The sequence below is a fragment of the Phyllopteryx taeniolatus genome, chromosome 22 (assembly GCF_024500385.1).
Source record: "Phyllopteryx taeniolatus isolate TA_2022b chromosome 22, UOR_Ptae_1.2, whole genome shotgun sequence".
Classification (NCBI taxonomy): domain Eukaryota; kingdom Metazoa; phylum Chordata; class Actinopteri; order Syngnathiformes; family Syngnathidae; genus Phyllopteryx; species Phyllopteryx taeniolatus.
Genome location: NC_084523.1, coordinates 10,781,550 through 10,799,381, shown reverse-complemented (window position 1 = coordinate 10,799,381; position 17,832 = coordinate 10,781,550). Strand labels below are relative to the sequence as shown.

Below are 17,832 nucleotides of genomic sequence, written 5' to 3'. Positions count from 1 at the left end.
GTATTTTTCCACTTTGAAATTCATCCTGCGGGCAGATTGCATCACTCGCGAGCCAGTTTTGGCCCGCAGGCCGTCAGTTTCCGAGCTACAGAAACCGAAGCAACAAAAGAAGACTTATTATTCTGATTTTTTTTATTAGAATTTTAAAATCAGCAAATTGAACTCGATGAGCAGTTGCAGTTGGGACACGATCAGAAGACCCATTCATCTGTTTTCTCGAGCGCCGCTTCCTCATTCAGGTCACAGGTGACTTTGGGGCGAGAGGCCGGGTCCGCCCCGGACGGGTCGCCGGCCAATGATGGGAACGCAGATCCATCAGCGATGGTTTTTCATTGATGAAGTTTGGCTTCGCTTTGGGGCGGATTCCAGCCTTCGCGCAAGCCATTCGCACCTTCTCAACGTGCTCCAGTGGGTTTTCTTCCCGCATTCCAAAAACATGTTCACACCTTGGCTTGATCGAAGACTGGAAATTCTGCGAGTGTGCTGGCAGATGCTTGTGTTCCCCCCCCTCCCAAATTTACAGGCGACCGGTCCCCGGGGTGTAGCAAATCGGGATCGGTACTACAGAAAACAGATGGATGGAGTTTTGGAAGGATGAACACTTTATGCCCCCACCTTGAGGTCAATAGACAGACACATCGCAGATCGTGGTGTCGATTTCAGACCAGGTCTTCAGAGGTCCTTAGTCCCTGGCTCAGGTCCAGTCCTGTCCAAACATTGCGGCTTTGAGCTTATGGTCTTCCTGGTGGTTCTGCAGTCGCAGCTCCTCCAGCAGAGGCACCAGAGCCTTCCTTCGCTCGACCACCTCCAGCATCTCCTCCAGGATGGCGCACTCCATGGCGAAATCCTCGTCGTCCTTCAGGCGGTCTGCCGCGAGGACCGCATGAGGACAAACACGAGGACCGCATGAGGACCACGCGGACCAAACGAGGCCACTTCAACCGACGCAACTGGGTTTCACACAACATCTGTCCCCGCCCATTTGACATTTTCTTACATGCTATACTTCAAGGAGCAGCACTGAACCTCCTTGAAGTAAAAGGAAAACAAGTACAGTGTCGGAAATGTCATTCAGCACAAAAGGAAATGTTAACAATACACATTTTGATAACTTGGCGCAACAAGAAAAAGGTTCTTCAACTAAGACCCGAAAGCTTTTGAGGCTGGCACAAGAAAACATTTGCCACCCATCAGCGACAACATCAGAGTTGGAAACTCTGAAATAAGGCCGAGGACGGGGAATATCTTGCATCTCTGAACCTGTTGGCGTCATGGTTAATGCTCCCGGGTTTACGTTCCTCCGTGCCGTTGTCTCGGTTTTCTTTTGGGCCTTATAAGACTCCAAAATCTCAACCAGTCAAGCTTTCAACCTCTCTCGACTTCAGTTTTTCTCCTCATAACGTCCTGTGGTCATCCGCGCAGGTCTAAAAAACGTAACGGGCCTATTTTCATCAAGTAAGGCGCCGGAACCACAAGATATCCGATCCAAAGGAATACATCGCCAGAAAAATAAATCCTCAATAAAAGTACAGCCGCCTGAAAAGTGCACTGAAGTGCAAGGCCAGAGGTGTTTGCTAAGCTCGCAGCCGTGCCCGCCCGCCTGAAACGATCTTCACAGCGCGGCGTTCCTTCAAAGTGGCCCCAGACGTCGCTTACCGTCCAGCGTCATCCGCTCTCTCAGCTCCCGCTGGAGTCCGCTCTGCCGGTCTTCCAGCTGCAGTTCTCGCGCACTGAACCCACAAAAAGGTCACAGGTCAAACATCCGCCGGTACGGCGAGCGTATCGGCCGGGGTCAAGGGTCACGTACAATACGGCGAGCTCGGACTCGTATCGAACCAGAACGTTCTTCTGCTGGACCAACTGGAACCAAAGCTGCATGAGGCTCGTTTTCTCCTGAGCGGACGCTCCTGCACGCACAAAACATCGTCGAGTGGTCACGTGACCTTCTTCACTGCTATGGGAAATCCCCGTGTGGTCGTCATGTCTTTGTCTCCACCCGCGGTCTTCTTGTCACTTCTGCGTCAGCCGATCGGCTCTCTCCATCCATCTGCTTTGGTGTGTGCGCGCATGCCTTGCAAGGAGCCGGACCACCAAAGTCGTCGCCACATTATTTATAGCCTACATCATTTCAAGATGTATGATGGTCCCAAGACTCTTATTCATCTTTTAAATAAACATTTAAAATAAATAAATACAATTACAGCAGACACTCAAAATCCCGCGATACGGCGAATTACGCGTGACATGAATATGAAAGAAAATCCGCAATGGTAAACCACTCCACACTTTATGCGATGTGTTATATAGTAGACGTACTCGCAGAGGTGGACAAACACTGAGACACAATGGAACCCTCACTCTGCTGCAGTCCTAATCCCACGTACCTTCTTCTCCTCTGACACTTCGCTCCAGCGCGACGCCTCTGGCCTCCAGACGTCGCTGCTCCTCCTCCACCAGATGGAGCTGTCTCTGGATCAGCTGACACATAAAAACAACTTTAGTGCTCAGGCTTCATGCATATATATATCTATCTATCTATCTATATACGCATACACACACACACATATATATATATATACGCATATATGTATGTATATACGCGCATATATATATATATATATATATATACGCATATATATACACACACACATAAACACGCACGCAGGCGCGCGCACACACACACACACACACACACGTGGGGACACATTTTGACAGTACTACAAAATGTCCATATCGCGCTTGCCAACCCAGTTTGGAGTCTGGACTGATGTGCTCACCTGAGCTTTGTGCAGCCTCTTCAGGTCCCGCCGCTTCGCTCGTCTGCGGGCGCTCTTCTGAAGCTGACGGCGCTTCCTGCGGTCCAGATGCTCATCCCGGCGTCCCGTTTGGAACCGGTTCTCCGTGCGGAACAGGCTCTCGGGCACGCTCAGACCGGACGGCTCCTCGGGCTGAACCAGGACGCCCACCACCTCTGTGGCGCGGGACGAACGTCCGTCCGAGTCCTGAAGAGGACCTCTTCTTGGGAAGGGTTCCCGCAAAAACTGACAAGGAGATTTCGTGAGCTTTGGTGACGACGCTCGGTCTGCACGAGACGGCGGACGCGTGCTGCTACCTTGATGGGACTCGCCCGCTTGAAGGCCAGCGCATGAGGGACGTACGCGGGCTGAGAGGTGATCGCGGACATCGACATCGAGAGAAACGGATTGGAGACGAAGTCAGTTCAAGTCACCGGCGACGTGTGCGAGTCAACCGGCGCTTACCTGCGCCGCGCCGTCCCGCTCGTTAACTGCGAGTCTCTCGAACTGAGCGGTCATCTCGATGGTCTCCAAACACAGCTGCAAACGCCAAAGCGCACATTGCATAATTTGCCATCCACATTGTTGCTTTGTTTTTGTTTTTACGACGCTTACGTCGTTTTTGGGCACCGGCGAGCATCTGCGCTGCACGGCGGACCAGCTCGCATCATCGTCCTCCGGCACGGGGGCGTCGCAGGCCCGCTCTGCTCGGAAAAAACAAAGACCGACTTTCACTACAAACGGGATATCGTAGCTACGACATCGTCGGCGACTCCAACCGCGACGTCATTGCTGTGACATCGGGCCCGCCCTTCCTCGATGTGCCGGCTCAGCAACTCTGTACGGCGGCTGACGAACATGTACGTGACGCTATAGGCTTGAATTGCTTGCGCCGGGACCACTAATAACAACAACACGGGTTATACGAACATATCAACTCACAGGATCGACCACTGGGTCAGTAGCACTGCCTTGCTCATTTCCCACACCGCGTCCTGTCCTTTTCTGTCCTCTCGGTGAGTTGTTGCATGTCCTCACCGGGTGTCCCCCCCCCCCAAATCCACAAATAGGAACACGATTCGACTGTCGTAATAATATCGAGACTAACTGTTGTTCTGCTGTGGTTCGCACCCCAAATCCATAGCTATGACATCATACGGGGGGGACGGAAAGTTTTCAGACAGCCTTCAATTTGTCACTCTTTGTTATAATGCAGCCCCCTTTGTTCAAATCATTTCAGTTATTTGTTTCCCTCCTTAATGTACACACATGACCCCATATTGACATTTGTTTTGCAGATGGATTCAAAAAGAAAAACTGAACTATCCCACAGCCAGAAGTATTCAGACCCTTTGCTTCTGAGCATCCTTGAGATGGTTCTGCACCTTCATTGGACTCGAGCTGTGTTTGATGATACTGACTTGACTTGGACTTGAGTCGCAAAGCCACACCCCTGCCGACGTAAGACCTGACTGCTCACAGTGCACGGCAGAGCAAATGCTAAATACCGAGCAGAGGCTCTGAATACTTACGGCCGTGTGATCGTTCAGTTTTTCCTTTTTCGTAAATCTGACAAAATGGCAGCAATTGTGTTTTTTTCTGTCAATATGGGGTGCTGTGTGTTCGTTGAGGGAAAAAAAAATCAACAAATGATTTTAGCAATTGGATGCAATATAACAAAAGATTGAACAATTTTACGGGGTCTGAATATTTTCCGTACCCACTGGAGCTCTGACATCATCGTCAACTACAACTGTGACATCATAGCCAAGTACAACAGTGATGTCGTAGCTATACCATAGTCAACTACGTCCATGACGTCACAGCGATGACATCATCAAGTCCAACCGTGCCATCGTCGTCAGCAACAACCGCGACGTCATTGTCGACTACAATTGTGATGTCATAGCTATGACATAGTCATCTGCAACCGTGACATCATTGTCAGTCATCAGTCTATGGGAGTGCGTGATGACATCATACCTCGGTGGTCCTTCTTGATGACATCATACCTTTCCTCTTGTTCCTGTTCCTGGAAAACACCGCCTTCCACAGAGCCCTGGCCCCGCCTACTTCTGATTGACAGAAGGGTGGAGCTTTGAGATGTGGGCCACGCCTCCTCACATCATCTGGCCCCGCCCCCTTTACACATTCTTCTTGCGGCGGGAGGACCTTCTTCAGAGAGATGTTGTCCAAAGACGGCCAAGCTCCTCCCGCCGTCGAGGTTTCCGTGACGACAAGCGCCTCGGTGGGCGGAACCCCTTTCTCAAAAGGAGAGATGGTACAGATGGAGGAGGCGGAGTCAACCTTGGCGATGTAGGAGGCGGTGGAGGGCGTGTCGGGGAGAGGCGGAGTCTTGTCGAGGGGCGGCGTCTCAGACGGCGTGACGTCACTCGTATCTGCGGTGACAAATCAGAATCATCGTGATTATTGATCATGAAATGCGGATTGAGGATTTCAGCACAGTCGCGTACGTATACGGACTGACCGTCACCGGAGTCTTCCTCACTGCCCGCCTCGTCTTCCTCTTCATCGTTCTCCTCTTCCCCATCCTCGCAGCCCATCAGCGCCTCCTCCCACGCCGCTTCGGACGACTGACAGGCAAAAGTCGGCGCCTCCGCCTCACACTCGGAACTGCGTTTTGCATTGTGGAATTAGGAGTTCATTCCAAACAATTGTTTTTCATTTTTGTCTTCGGCCTGCCGCACATTGCGCTCAAACCCGATTGAACCCGACCGTCGCAAAAAAAACAAAACAAAAAAAACGCCGACTGACACCGCACGTCGATGGGCCGGTTCGATGGCCGCCCGGGACGGCGAGCCGTCATCGGCGTTCGAGGCCGCACGTGCAACAAACTTGACGTTCGGCACCTGCAGATTCACCGTTTCGTAGATTTCTTCCCATTTTTTTTTCCTTTTTGTTTTGGGGGGGGGGGGGAACCAAACCCGGAATTTTGGAAGAATTTTTGTCAGGTTTAAAAAAAATAATTGCTTTTTCAGTGCAGTTATAATGGGCCTTCATTATCCACGGATTTTTGCTATTCCCGGTCTGGCCCGGTCTCGATCCCCCGCGAACGGTGGCGCTCTACCGTATTGCACTTTATCACATTTATCAAACCCTAAAAAGGTCAACGAACCGCTTGCGAGAATGAAGACCAGACTGTGGATGTTTCAAAAGAAGCGTGCTCCATTTGAACTGACCGTGCGCGCCCATATTGGTCACAAGCTGCGTTTTACACACACAAGCACATTAGAAACGAACAAGATCATAGAGTTTTTATGACACTTAATATAGCGTATTAGTACGGCTTGGGGACAGCGCGGCGGCCGTTCCGGAAATGTATTTTTAGCGCCAGTGAATGTTAATTGGCTGCAATCTGCGACAGTAATTGCAATTGTGAAGGGCCGCTCGTGAAAACCGTTTCCGAACCCCGGATGCGGCGCGGCACTTCAGTCGGGTTCTGCAGGTGGTCGGTCACCTGGAAGTCCGGACGTCTTTTTCTGCGCTCAGGTTGAAACCCGTCAGGATCTCCTCAGAGATCTCCCCCGCCTCCGCTTTGTCGTTCTCCAATTCGATTCGCTCACGGGTCACTGACATCACGGAAAAAACTACACACACACACACACACACACACATTGAAAGGGGTTTTTCAAGGTGTGCTTGAGCATAATGTGACGTCAGCTCACCTGACAAACGGCGAGACTCTGTTGCCATGGAGACGCAAGACTCTGCAGACAACAGCGACGTCTGCGGAGACCAGACAATCGTCGTCATCATCATCATCATTATCGTCACACTCGTACCCGAGACGCCTCGTGCTGCTGGGATGGACTACTTCTGTCACCATGACAACAACAACCGTTTTCTCCTCACATCCACGTGACCAAATCCCGCTGCACAATCCGGTATCACCGCAACCTGCCTCCGTATTCGGCAACGCGGGTAAAAGCACTTCCTCCTCGCTCGGGTCAACGGGGAAGGGAACCGGTTCGGAGCACCCGCGGGAACTTTACACGTCTCCGGTGCTTCTTTGTTTTTGTTTTACACACTAGATGTCACCACAGAGCCACAAAAGACGACAACAGTGTTTCGGCTTCGCTCCCGTTGACATGTATCATATCATATTTGCAATATGCATTTTTGAACACCGCAGTCTAGCAAGTTGGGCTTCAAGCAACCCTGTCATCAAAGCGGTCCTGCTCATGAGCGTAGCATACACAGGAAGTCGGCTAGCCCGTGTTCCGCGCCGGTCACGTGACGTTCCAGATTTGGGATTTGGGGATCGTTTCGTCACCATACGAATGAAAACTACGTTGTTCTCAGTCTTTGCACGTTTTCAGCACTTCTCTTCAAACATGTAGAAAACAAATCACTCAAATCACTTTACAGGGTCTTTAAGCAATGGATATTGGAACACAAACGGTGCAGCAACACGTAGAGTGCGTGCACGCCGGAAGGAGAAGAGCTCATACGCAACATGCCTCCTTACACAAGATGTCCGCCGTCGACGTGACGGCACGCGATTGTTGCCGAGCGTGGAAGGACTGCGACGGGCGGACGACTCGCAGCGCTGCGCACACGAAAACGTTCCTGAGAAAAGAAGACAAATGAAACCAAAACAGGACAGCGCAGAGGTCACGCATCACGATCGACTGCTCCCACCGACGACGGAGGAGCGCCACACACGAGCGCCTGCGACGAGGACTCAAGATGGCCTGGACGGTTCATGGAGGAAGAGCAGAGAAACAGCCGGCCATCCAGCCTTTGGGGGTGCTTAGGGTTAGGGTGTCCTGGACTGATCGCCAGCCAGTCACAGTAAATATTTGGATTGAGGGGCCTCATTTGGCATTTTGGACAGCTTGGAGACTCACATATTCAACTTTATGTTGTCGCCGTGTAGCAGGTCTCTCTGTTTCGTTGCAGTATTTATTTGACATTTTATTTAGTTTGGGCGTTTGAAACGCAAAGTGGTTTTATTTGTTGTTCTTGCACTCCAAAAGTTTGTAAGAAAAGGATGATCCTGTGTATTCACAAGGGATGCAAAGTCCACCGCTTTATCGTTGGGACTTTTCGCTGGCCGATGTGATACTCGGCTTGATTTTTGGAATGCTGCGCAAACGGACGCCAGCCTAATCCGGGCCGAGTATCGTCGGACCTTTTGAGATTGCAAAGCGCGGCCGGCAAGCGCCGCGCGATTCGTTGATCGCAGGTTGCTGAGCGAAGGCTCAACAACCGAGACCGCAGCCTCCAAATCGAAGTTTGCTTCGGGAAGCGTGGGCCACTTGGTTCAGAAACACCCGCGACCTCACCTTTGACCTTTTAACGGGACAGGCGTGTGCGCGCACTCACCGCTTGCGGCGTGGAAACGGTAGGCAGAGATCCTGAGCGTGCCGCGACACAGGTGGCACACGAAGCAGCGACGATGGAAGAAAAGACCTTCGGCGCTCAGACGCTCCATCACGTAAACTTTCTCGTGGCAGAAGAAACACACGTCGCTGACGCACGTCGTCTAGACACGCACACACACGAGTCTCTCATTCGGCACCGTCGGAGGCCCGCTTCATTTCCGCGACGGAACGAGGAGAACGGGCGTCGCAGTCCTACCGTCTCCTCGCGGTCTGCGACGAGCCGAGAGTCGACTTCCTGTTCGGAGCAAATGTTCAGCCGCTTCGGCCGCGTCCGCTCGCTCTGACGTCAACAAACACGGACGTGTCGAAACTCCGACGTACCGGCGTGAGCTCAGAACCGGCGGCGGCGGCGGCGGAAGAAGAAGAGTCGCGGCCCAGCTTGGCCTGCAGCAGGTCGGCCGTCGAACGCACTCGGGAGCCGGGAGACTGAACGTGAACAAAGCAGTCTCGGTTACAATACGAATCGACTCGGATTTGGAGATGACAAAGTCACCTGCCGCTCAGCCGGACCGCCCCGGGGCTCCTGCAGACCAAACACAGCGACGCTTGAAGGCGTCGCCGGCGGACGCTCATCGAGGGACAAAGAGACGACGTCCGGATACCTTTGACCTTTGCTGACGTGCCAGGTTAAGTCCAAGTCTGCTGAGGAGGGAGGCCGGGGTCACCGGGGCCACTCTGACCTCTGAACTGTGGGACAGTGACCCTGAAGGCAACACACGACCACGCTGGCCAACTGTTTGCAGTCGCCGAGTACAAATACGTTAAGGAGACTTTCTTAGGAATTTGTACTTTGCTTGAGTGCTTCTTTTTCAGAGAAGAATTTTCAAAGAATTCTTCATCTAATCTGACAAAAACACAGACACGTTGTTATCATTCATGAATTGGGTTGTTTGAACACCATGCCAACTTGAAAAATAGAACTTTGTTTTTTGTTAAAGTGTCAGCACTTTCCGTCACTTTTTCTTTTTCCTCACGTCTCACCCGAAGAGGGCGGGGCATCTCGGAGCAGCCGGTAGAACCGGCTGAGGTACACGACCATGGACAGCGGGTCCGGTTCGGCCGCAGACTTCATCTCTTCCGCCGTCACGAGAGGAGAAATGCCAAATTCCCGCTCGCACACGTCAAAGGCCAAGCGAATGTTTTCTTCCTCCGCTGCCGGGTTCAGTGAGTCAAAGTCTCTGCGGACACGCAAAAATCCAGGAAACAACAACACTCAGTATTCCCCCGCGAGATCACGGGGTTTGGGGTTTGTGGTCACTTGTTTTTGACAGGAAACAGGAAGTCCCAATTTCGAATTGTGCGCCTTGAATATGCGCCACCACATGCCGGGCAGCACTGCGCTCCGCTGGAAGGTAGGCGGCGCAATTCAGCAGAGGACGTCCTCCGCTCGACACCGGCATCCGTTTTGGAATACATGCCAGTGAGTTTTGCCCTATGCGTTGCCGAAACATCCGCGCCATTTCCCGTCGGCCCAGCTTTGTCATTTCACATGTTTTTGTTAGCATGAAGCTAATGGACTTTCCTTCGATGAGATGATGCGGTCTGGGATTTGAATTCTACAACGTTTCATTCTTTGTTTTTTTTTTAACAGTTAACGTCAACTAAGAGTGTCCAAAACAGCTTGAAGCAAGCACGCTGGGACTCTTCTTTAGAGATCTTTACAAATGTTGTTCCACGTTTAAGTATGTTGGAATACGTTTTAAGCTGTTTCAAGTGGGTGGGAGGGGTAGGGTTATAAAAAGGAAGTTTTGAGTCTCTCCAGATTGCATATTTGTCCCTATTGCGGGTGCGTCTGGAACATCTCGCTCACCACGACCGTATGTTGTTATTTCCTCGAAATGTATGCAGTGTTTGTCGGCCGGCGAAACAAAAACGACTCCAGCTCGCACGCGACCTCAATGAGGACGATTGCTAAGGAACAAGAATGGAAGAAGAAAAGTTTGGCTTTACATGAGCTCAGGTCTGTAGCGGTGAACCAGGGCACACAGAGCCACGCCGCTCTTCCACGACGTCGTCAGGTCGCTAACGGCGACGCCGCTGTAACCTTCGGTCTGCTCCCGACACCACCGCAGAAGCCGATTGGACTCGGACAGGGACTCCGACCGGGCGACGTGACGCACCGGTGCAAACGGAAACGGTGTCATCTCACCTGGTCTCCATGGCGACGCTTCAACGGCGTCAACCGTTTCTGCGTCTTCCCCCGCCTTCTCCCCCGTGTCAACCAAGTGTCTCACCTGGACAGGAAGTCGTTGAAGCGACCCTTTACGCAGGTTATTCATTCGTTCGTTCGTTTATTTTTGAGGACCTGCTCAGGTGTGACGCTCAGACAGATGTTGACGTATCGACTGGACGGGTCCAAAGAGTACGAAGAAAAGTTCTTCTGCATGTTCTCTGGCGTGGTCTGAGCCAACAAACGGTACACGCTCTCTCTGGGCAACGGACGGACGGACGGTCACACCAAGAAAACAGAAGATCCCCCTTCATTTCATATCACCTCTCAGCGAGGAGGTCCAGAGGTGAAGCTCCTTGGCACCATCCACGAATCATCCAAGACGCGTCAAGCGCGGCCAGGAAGCCGCGAGCGACGCCCGTTCCCATTGGCCAGAAAGGCTGCGGACGGACGGACGGACAGACAGACAGCTCACCCGTCTCACCTCCAGGACAGGGCTCAAAATCACCGTTTTGATCATCAATGACTTCATTTGAGGAGCCACCTTCAAATTTTTTGCAAAGTTATTCATTCAATTCCAAATTATTTGGAATATATATATATATATATATATATATATATATATATATATATATATCCATCCGACCATTTTCTGTCGCGCTTCTCCTCACGCGGGTCGCGGGCGTGCTGGAGCCTATCCCGGCTATCTTCGGGCGGGAGGCGGGGTACGCCCTGAACTGGTCGCCAGCCAATCGCAGGGCACAAACAAACAACCATTCACACTCGCATTCAGACAATTTAAAATCTTCAATTAACCTACTGCGCATGTTTCTTGGATGAGGGAGGAAACCCGAGTACCCGGAGAAAACCCGCACAGGCGGGGCCGGGATATGAACCCGGGTCCTCAGAGCTGTGAAGTGGCTGTGCTAACCAGTCACTCACCATGCTGCAATAATATATGCACACACACACACACACACACTAATTACAACCCCAATTCCAATGAAGTTGGGACATTGTGTTCAACAAATAAAAACAGAATAGAGTGATTTGCAAATCATGTTCAGCCCATATTGAATTGAATACACTACAAAGAAACTGAGAAACTTGATTGTTTTGAGCAAATCATCCTGAACTTCGAATTTGATGGCTGCACCACGTTCCCAAAAAGCTGGCACAGGGTCGTGTTCGCCACTGCGTTACATCACCTTTTCTTTGAACAACATTCAATCAACGTTTGGGAACCGAGGACACTGATTGTTGAAGCTTTGGGGGTGGAATTCTTTCCCGTTCTTGCTCGATGTACAGCTTCAGCCGTTCAACAGTCCGGGTTCTCCGTTGGCGTATTTTTCGCTTCATAATGCGCCGCACATTTTTAGTGGGAGACGGGTCTGGACTGCATGCCGGCCAGTCTCGTAACTCCCGCACTCTTTTACGACGAAGCCACGCTGTTGTAACACGTGCGCAATGTGGTTTGGCATTGTCTTGCTGAAATAAGCAGGGGCGTCCGTGAAAAAGGCGTCGCTTGGATGGCAGCATACGTTTCTCCAAAACCTGGATGTAGGGTGCCTTCGCAGATGTGTAAGTTACCCATGCCATCGGCACTAACACAGTCCCATACCATCACAGATGCTGGCTTTTGAACTTTGCGCCCATAACAGTCCGGATGGTTCTTTTCCTCTTTGGCCCGGAGGACACGACATCCACAATTTCCCAAAACTATTGGAAATGCGGACTCGTGGGACCACAGAACACTTCTCCACTTTGCGTCAGTCCATCTTCGATGAGCTCGGGCCCCGAGAAGCCGGCGGCGTTTCTGGGTGTTGTTGACAAACGGCTTTTGCTTCGCATAGTAGAGTTTCAAGTTGCACTTACGGATGGAGCGCCGAACGGCATCGACTGACGTCGGTTTTCTGAAGTGTTCCCGAGCCCACGCGGTACACATTGTGTCGGTTTGTGATGCAGTGCCGCCTGAGGGATCGAAGGTCACGGGCGTTCAATGTCGTTTTTCGGCCTCGATGATGAAATCCCTCAATTCCTCGCAATTGTACGTTGAGCAACATTGTCCTTAAACCGTTCGAGTATATTGTCACGCACTTGTTGACAAAGAGGTGAACCTCGCCCCATCTTTGCTTGGGAATGAGTGCGCAATTGAGGGAAGCAATCATGGCACCCACCCGTTCCCAATGAGCCTGTTCACCTGAGGTGTTGGATGAGCATTCCTCAACTTTTGTTGCCGCCTGTGCCAGCTGTTTTGGAACGTGTTGCAGCCATCAAATTCGAAGTTCATGATCATTTCCGCAAAACAAAGTTTGAACATCAGTTTGAACATTGAATATCTCGTCTTTGTCGTGTATTCGATGAAATCTAGGTTGAACATGATTTGAAAACCTTTGTATTCTGTTTTTATTTATGTTGAACACAACGTCGCGACTTCTTCGGAATCGGGGTCGTTCACATCTTTCATTCAATTTAAACAACAAACTACGACACGACAACGAGGGAGTTGAATGTAACAGCAGCTTTTACGACGGCATTGTTAATTGCTGTCGGCTTACGTGGAGGCCCGGACTTCCAAAATCAAAACATCGGGCAGTCCCGCAAGGGCCCCTATTCGAAAGCCGACTTCGCGATAGGGGCGGATCGCAGCGGTCTGCCGCTAAGGTCTCTATGACGCGCTTTTCTCGGACAAACCTAGCAATCCACTTTTGCTTTTCAATTTGTGACTTGCAAATCGCGATGTGAACGCACCCATTTGGAGCCTCGCAGGCGCGCACGTTTGGTAACGGGTCTGACCTCCAGCAAGCTGTCCCCCACCAGCGTGACGAGCAGCCGGTGCCCGCGGCGCCTCCGGACCACGGCGGCGTTCTCCGACGCGTACGTGGATGTGAAGTCGAAGACGGCCACGTCCGGTTGTCCGTGGTGGTTCGTGGCGAAGTCCAGAGACGGAAGCTGGCCATTTGTGGAAAAGTCGGCGGCCGTGCGAGCGAAGGCCCGCAATGCATTCTGGTCCACGTTCGTCCGAGACAGAAGCAGCTCGGTTTCCGCAAAGTCCTGCGAGGGACAAAACACGCGTCCGCCATCAGCGGGAGTCAGACGGTGCTTCTGGAACCGGGATTTTGGGGCAATCAATTCCGTCGGCATCATTTCTTAAACGAGCGGCGCTTCGCCTCAGGACCGGTACGCCGCATTCGCAACGTATAAACGGGCACCGCGTCTCTGGAAATGTCCGTGAAATCAAATGTGAAAATGTTGTCCGGATTTTTGCGGGAATTCAAGTCTGAAACCGTCTGAAAAGCGGGGAAATATAGCGACACACGGCCAAGTTGTCGACCGGCCCCATTTGTCGTGTAAGCTCGCTCGCGATGAGAAATACTGAATGGAATTCAAAGGATTTTGAGCCGCGGGTGGAGTTTGCATGTTCTCCCCGTGCCGGCTTTTCTCCCACATTCCGAAAACATTTGTCTGCGTGTGGCCTGCGACGGGCTGGCAACCGGTCCAGAGCGTGCCCCGTTCCTCGCCAGAAGTGAGCCGAGACGGGCGCTTAAACAGCAGGCCTGGTGGTTCGTATTAGGAGAGGGTCCTTCTCCCCTGGAGGCGTTCCCTGGACCCAAAAGGTTTGAGAAGGCCTGGTTCCAATGGCGGACTTTGAGCGGGAAGAAGCGGCGACGGCGACGACGACGAGCGAGCTCACCTGTAAAATGACTCGTTTGTCCAGCAGGCTGCGCTTCTTGGCTGTCATCACAAAGTAGTGCGTGTCGTCTTTGTAGTACACCATGTTCTCCAGGTCGATGCCTGAAACATTCATACACGGGAGCGCTCTTGGGATGGCACACGAGCCCGAGATCACAACGCAACACACATTTTGCCGTTGACGACAAAACGTGAACTCCGACTTGCAGAAAGTCGATACCGAGCCACATATGACGCAATAGTAGCATTGATTTATTGCGGGATTCCGCAAGTGAGACAACAGACGCATCGGAAATGAGTGGTTTTGGGCGATTTGCGCTCGTACTGGAGATGACTTTCCCGAACGGGCCCCCAAACATACCGCTGCGCTCTCTTCGGAGCTCCGACGGCGCAACGGAGGACGGAAGGTCTGCATACGGGACCGCTCGACTCTCTGAAGGAGTCGGGCAGACGCTCGCACGCGTCCCGACCCAACGCACCAAGCAGTTCGGGGCGACGCGCCGCAAACCCAGAAAGAGCCTCAGACCAGAGTCGCTTCGGCAGAGGGAGGTCGAGCTCGTCGCCTTCGCTCTGCCGAATGACCTCCGGCGTGATCGCTGGGCTCTACGACTTTGTTCATTTGCTCCATGCAAAATGGAAGTCGCTCCCGCTCTGTTGATCGGCTCCCCCTCCACCGGCTTATCAATAAAACAACCTGTCGCTCGGCCAAACTGAAAAATGCTCACTCGGGACGGCTCACGCGATCGGCGGCGGTTTAGTTCGGCAATCGGGCTGCTTTTGTCCCGATTTTGCCCCTTCCCGACCTCGCGCATCTTCTACGTCTTCCGAGATTATCCGAGAAGACTCTCTCGAGGTCTGAGATGTGCGACTTTGACTTTGTCCCGAGAAGCACGTCCGAAACAAGTCGGCAGACGTCTCCCCGAGTCCCGACCCGGAGAACATCTGACGTAAAACGGAATGTCGACAATCAAAAAGGGGCCCGACTGAGGAACAACGAAGCGGCCGGGAATCCAAACAAACATGTCCGCTCTGATGTCGGATTTTGGATCGAAGTGGGTTGCCCGCACGGCACGACGATCAAATATTCTGATTTATCGACAGCGGCGTTCCCTTCAGCAACGGTCGGCCGTCATTTTTACGAGATCACGTGTGGTCACGCGGGAATCGGAGGTTGAATGTTCGTCTGCCATCAAAAGCTTCAAATGCCAGATTTGCATCTTCAAGTGTGGCCTCTGTCGCAGATAAACAATCTTTAAGGATTTGTGCGCGCGAGGCCTTCGTCGCGTGATTTCAGCCGCAGGAGATTTGGGCCCCGCTGTTCAGGAAGATGGAGGAAAATCATCTTTGGCGCGCCGTCCCGGTGCCCGGAGATTCGGGACACGAGGTGACCAACGGCGAACGAGAACCTTCCTTCGGAATCGGGCTCGGACTCTAATGCCCGGACGCGTTAGCTGCAGCTTTTCCAACTCCTCCTCTCTCAATTTCTCTCTGAAACTGAAGCCGACGTCCCGTTTCAGAGAAGCCAGAGTTCTTACCGGTTTCCTGTCGGAGGTCCCGGAAGAACTTCTGGTTGAAGATGGACGCCACGCCGCCGATCTCCTCCACTTTGGCCTCGGCGCGAGTGTTTCGGTTTTTAAAATTAGCCGTGATTGCGATAGCCAGCCTTCCGCGGAACTCTTTACGCCGAAACCCTGCGGGCACACAAACTCGTCCCTTCCAGTAGAATTCGGAGGTTTGGACCACACTGGTCAACCGACGCGTTAGGAATTCTCGTTGATTCCGTCGTCGTCATCGACGTACCGGGCAAGGTGTTCCTGTGACCGTCCGCTCCCACAATGACGTCGACCTGCAGCCGATTGACAACGTGAGACGTTGGCCACGTCTCTATCGTCCAGCCCACCTCTGGACAGACAGACAGACGGACAATGACGCAGCCCTGGAAACGGGCGAAGGCACGTAGACATGCAGAGACAAAAGGCGTGTGCGTACGGCAGTATTTTAACGACGTGAAGCACTTTGCGATCGAAATAAAATGAACGCAGACGCGGAGACAGAAAGAGGGAGCGAGACCGATAGAAGAAGGGGCGGTCCCTGCGGACAGGACGACGGCGCCGTACAAACAACCTTTATGAATAAACGCGGGCGAAAGCCTCCAGTTAGCTTTTTTCCCCCCCTTTCCTTTTTCTCCATCAAAGTTTTTCTGCGTTTCCAGGTGACAGAGCGCTAATAATTGTTCGACTTACAAGTGAGGCACATTTTGATGTTCACATTGCTAACATTGTACTTTTGAAGCATGCTTTTTGGAACATATATATAATTCTGTGTTCTTTTGAGTGTCAGTTATTTTCAGGTCTGGCGCATGTCTGGAACCTCCGCTGGCATGCGGCCTTCAAGGATGGCGGGTAATACATCTCCTTTCCTTTCCTTTCGTAAAAGTCGCTCAGCGGCGGCATCGAGGTACCTTACCGAAGCATTTTTACGATTTGAACGACCGAGCACTCGTACTAGTACTCCGAGTACTTCCGGGTCACCTCCCCCGGATAGGAAAGGAACGTTCCGAGGCAAAAACGATGATCCGAAAAGGCCCACGGAAGCCAAGTAGAGGCGCGCGTCTCACTGCGTCGTCGTTGGTCCCGAGGCGGCTCCACCGCACGCTTGAACTCCACGTTGACGTGAACTTCGACCCCGAGCAGCAGCGCCACCTTGAGCAGAACAAGCTGAAGTTGACGAATACCTACGGAGGACAAACACGTGATGGCAAAGCGCGCCCGCCGAGGGGTGCCGACAGACGGGCGGCGCGCTCACTGATGTGGTCGATCGAGCCGGCGCAGAACTTTCCGTAGAACTTCTTGGCGCCGAGTCCGCGCAGGTCGTGGATGGTGAAGGGCCACAGGTGGAGCACGTTGTTCCTGGAGAAGGAGTCCCTCTTCTCCAGGACCACCACACGGGCCCCCAGGAAGCTCAACTCCACCGCCGCACGCAGGCCGCAAGGCCCCGCCCCGATCACGGCGCACTGGCCAATCACCGGACACCGCAGTCACGACATCGCACACTCCACAGACGGTACCCTGCTGACGAACACCTCGGACATACGAAAACTTTGGCGTTGTGTGAAATTTTCTAGGCGGTTAGGTTAGGTTAGGTTAGGTTAGGTTAGGTTAGGGGGGCACTCCCCCCCCCCCCCCCCCTCGAAAACCTCGAGACAGCTTGAAGCGTCTTTTACGTTTCTGAAGGTTATGTTACCCGATAGTCTGAAAGTGTCTTTTGAGTTTGAGTGTGTTGAAACGAGAGTTGACTGTAACTAAGGTGGCGCGCGTGTGTGTGTGTGTGTCTCGCTGAACATACGGTCGTGTTGCGGCAGGCCCGGTTCTGCAAGTATTCCTGCTGAGAAGCCCGACGGTCCAGTTTGGCCCACAGAGCGTTGGCCTTCCAGTAGCTGAGGCGCCGCTCGATGCTCCGGTAAAGCAGCTGCTCGCCGCCGCCGCCACCGCGATCCGGATCCGGAACCAGATCCAGGTGCTCGCAAAGCTGGCTGAAGGAACGCAGCGCCGCCCTGCAGGTAGATGCTGAAACAAACTCATCAAACAACTCCTGGGCTTTTTCTGGGTGGGACTCGGTTCCCATGGCAACGCCCAAAAACACGGCGAGCACCACGACGACGACGACGAAGCCTAAATGCGACGTTGATGTGAGTGGGCACCAGAGGCGTCCTGGATGATGTCCATAAGTGCGTCCTCAAACCTTTTCAGAGAAATGTGGCTGATCT

General features: G+C 52.6%; 1 protein-coding gene across 13 annotated transcripts; it reads right to left on the bottom strand.

Moving 5' to 3' along the window:
- Positions 1-113: 113 nt before the first annotated feature.
- Positions 114-17,714, bottom strand: LOC133472168 (protein-methionine sulfoxide oxidase mical3b-like). 13 transcript variants are annotated; one of them, XM_061762612.1, is made up of 28 exons: positions 17,412-17,714; positions 16,872-17,079; positions 16,684-16,800; positions 15,867-15,968; positions 15,602-15,757; positions 14,068-14,168; positions 13,125-13,427; positions 10,698-10,813; positions 10,509-10,632; positions 10,154-10,437; positions 9,185-9,381; positions 8,697-8,845; positions 8,525-8,629; positions 8,400-8,438; positions 8,145-8,304; positions 7,285-7,385; positions 6,482-6,542; positions 6,274-6,403; positions 5,284-5,429; positions 4,808-5,194; positions 3,411-3,499; positions 3,261-3,335; positions 3,113-3,163; positions 2,778-3,041; positions 2,385-2,478; positions 1,808-1,907; positions 1,657-1,730; positions 114-867 (listed from the first exon to the last, which is right to left on the bottom strand). In XM_061762612.1, the coding sequence occupies exons 1-28, from the start codon at positions 17,688-17,690 to the stop codon at positions 695-697; spliced, it is 4,185 nt and encodes a 1,394-aa protein (XP_061618596.1). In that variant the 5' UTR covers positions 17,691-17,714; the 3' UTR covers positions 114-694. The 13 variants fall into 13 exon arrangements, 8 of the variants coding, with proteins under 8 accessions (XP_061618596.1, XP_061618597.1, XP_061618598.1 ...); XM_061762613.1 differs by having other exon boundaries at positions 8,697-8,842; positions 17,412-17,705; XM_061762614.1 differs by having other exon boundaries at positions 13,170-13,427; positions 17,412-17,705.
- Between the last annotated feature and the right edge of the window lie 118 nt (positions 17,715-17,832).

What these genes read in the sequence shown, in the direction of transcription:
- LOC133472168 (XM_061762612.1), bottom strand. Translation starts at nt 17,690, where the DNA reads ATGGGAACCGAGTCCCACCCAGAAAAAGCCCAGGAGTTGTTTGATGAG. An exon ending in AGCGGGACGGCGCGGCGCAG is followed by an intron (nt 3,164 to 3,260) that starts GTAAGCGCCGGT and finishes ATCACCTCTCAG; the next exon opens with CCCGCGTACGTCCCTCATGC. An exon ending in AAGTGTCAGAGGAGAAGAAG is followed by an intron (nt 1,908 to 2,384) that starts GTACGTGGGATT and finishes TTGTGCGTGCAG; the next exon opens with GAGCGTCCGCTCAGGAGAAA.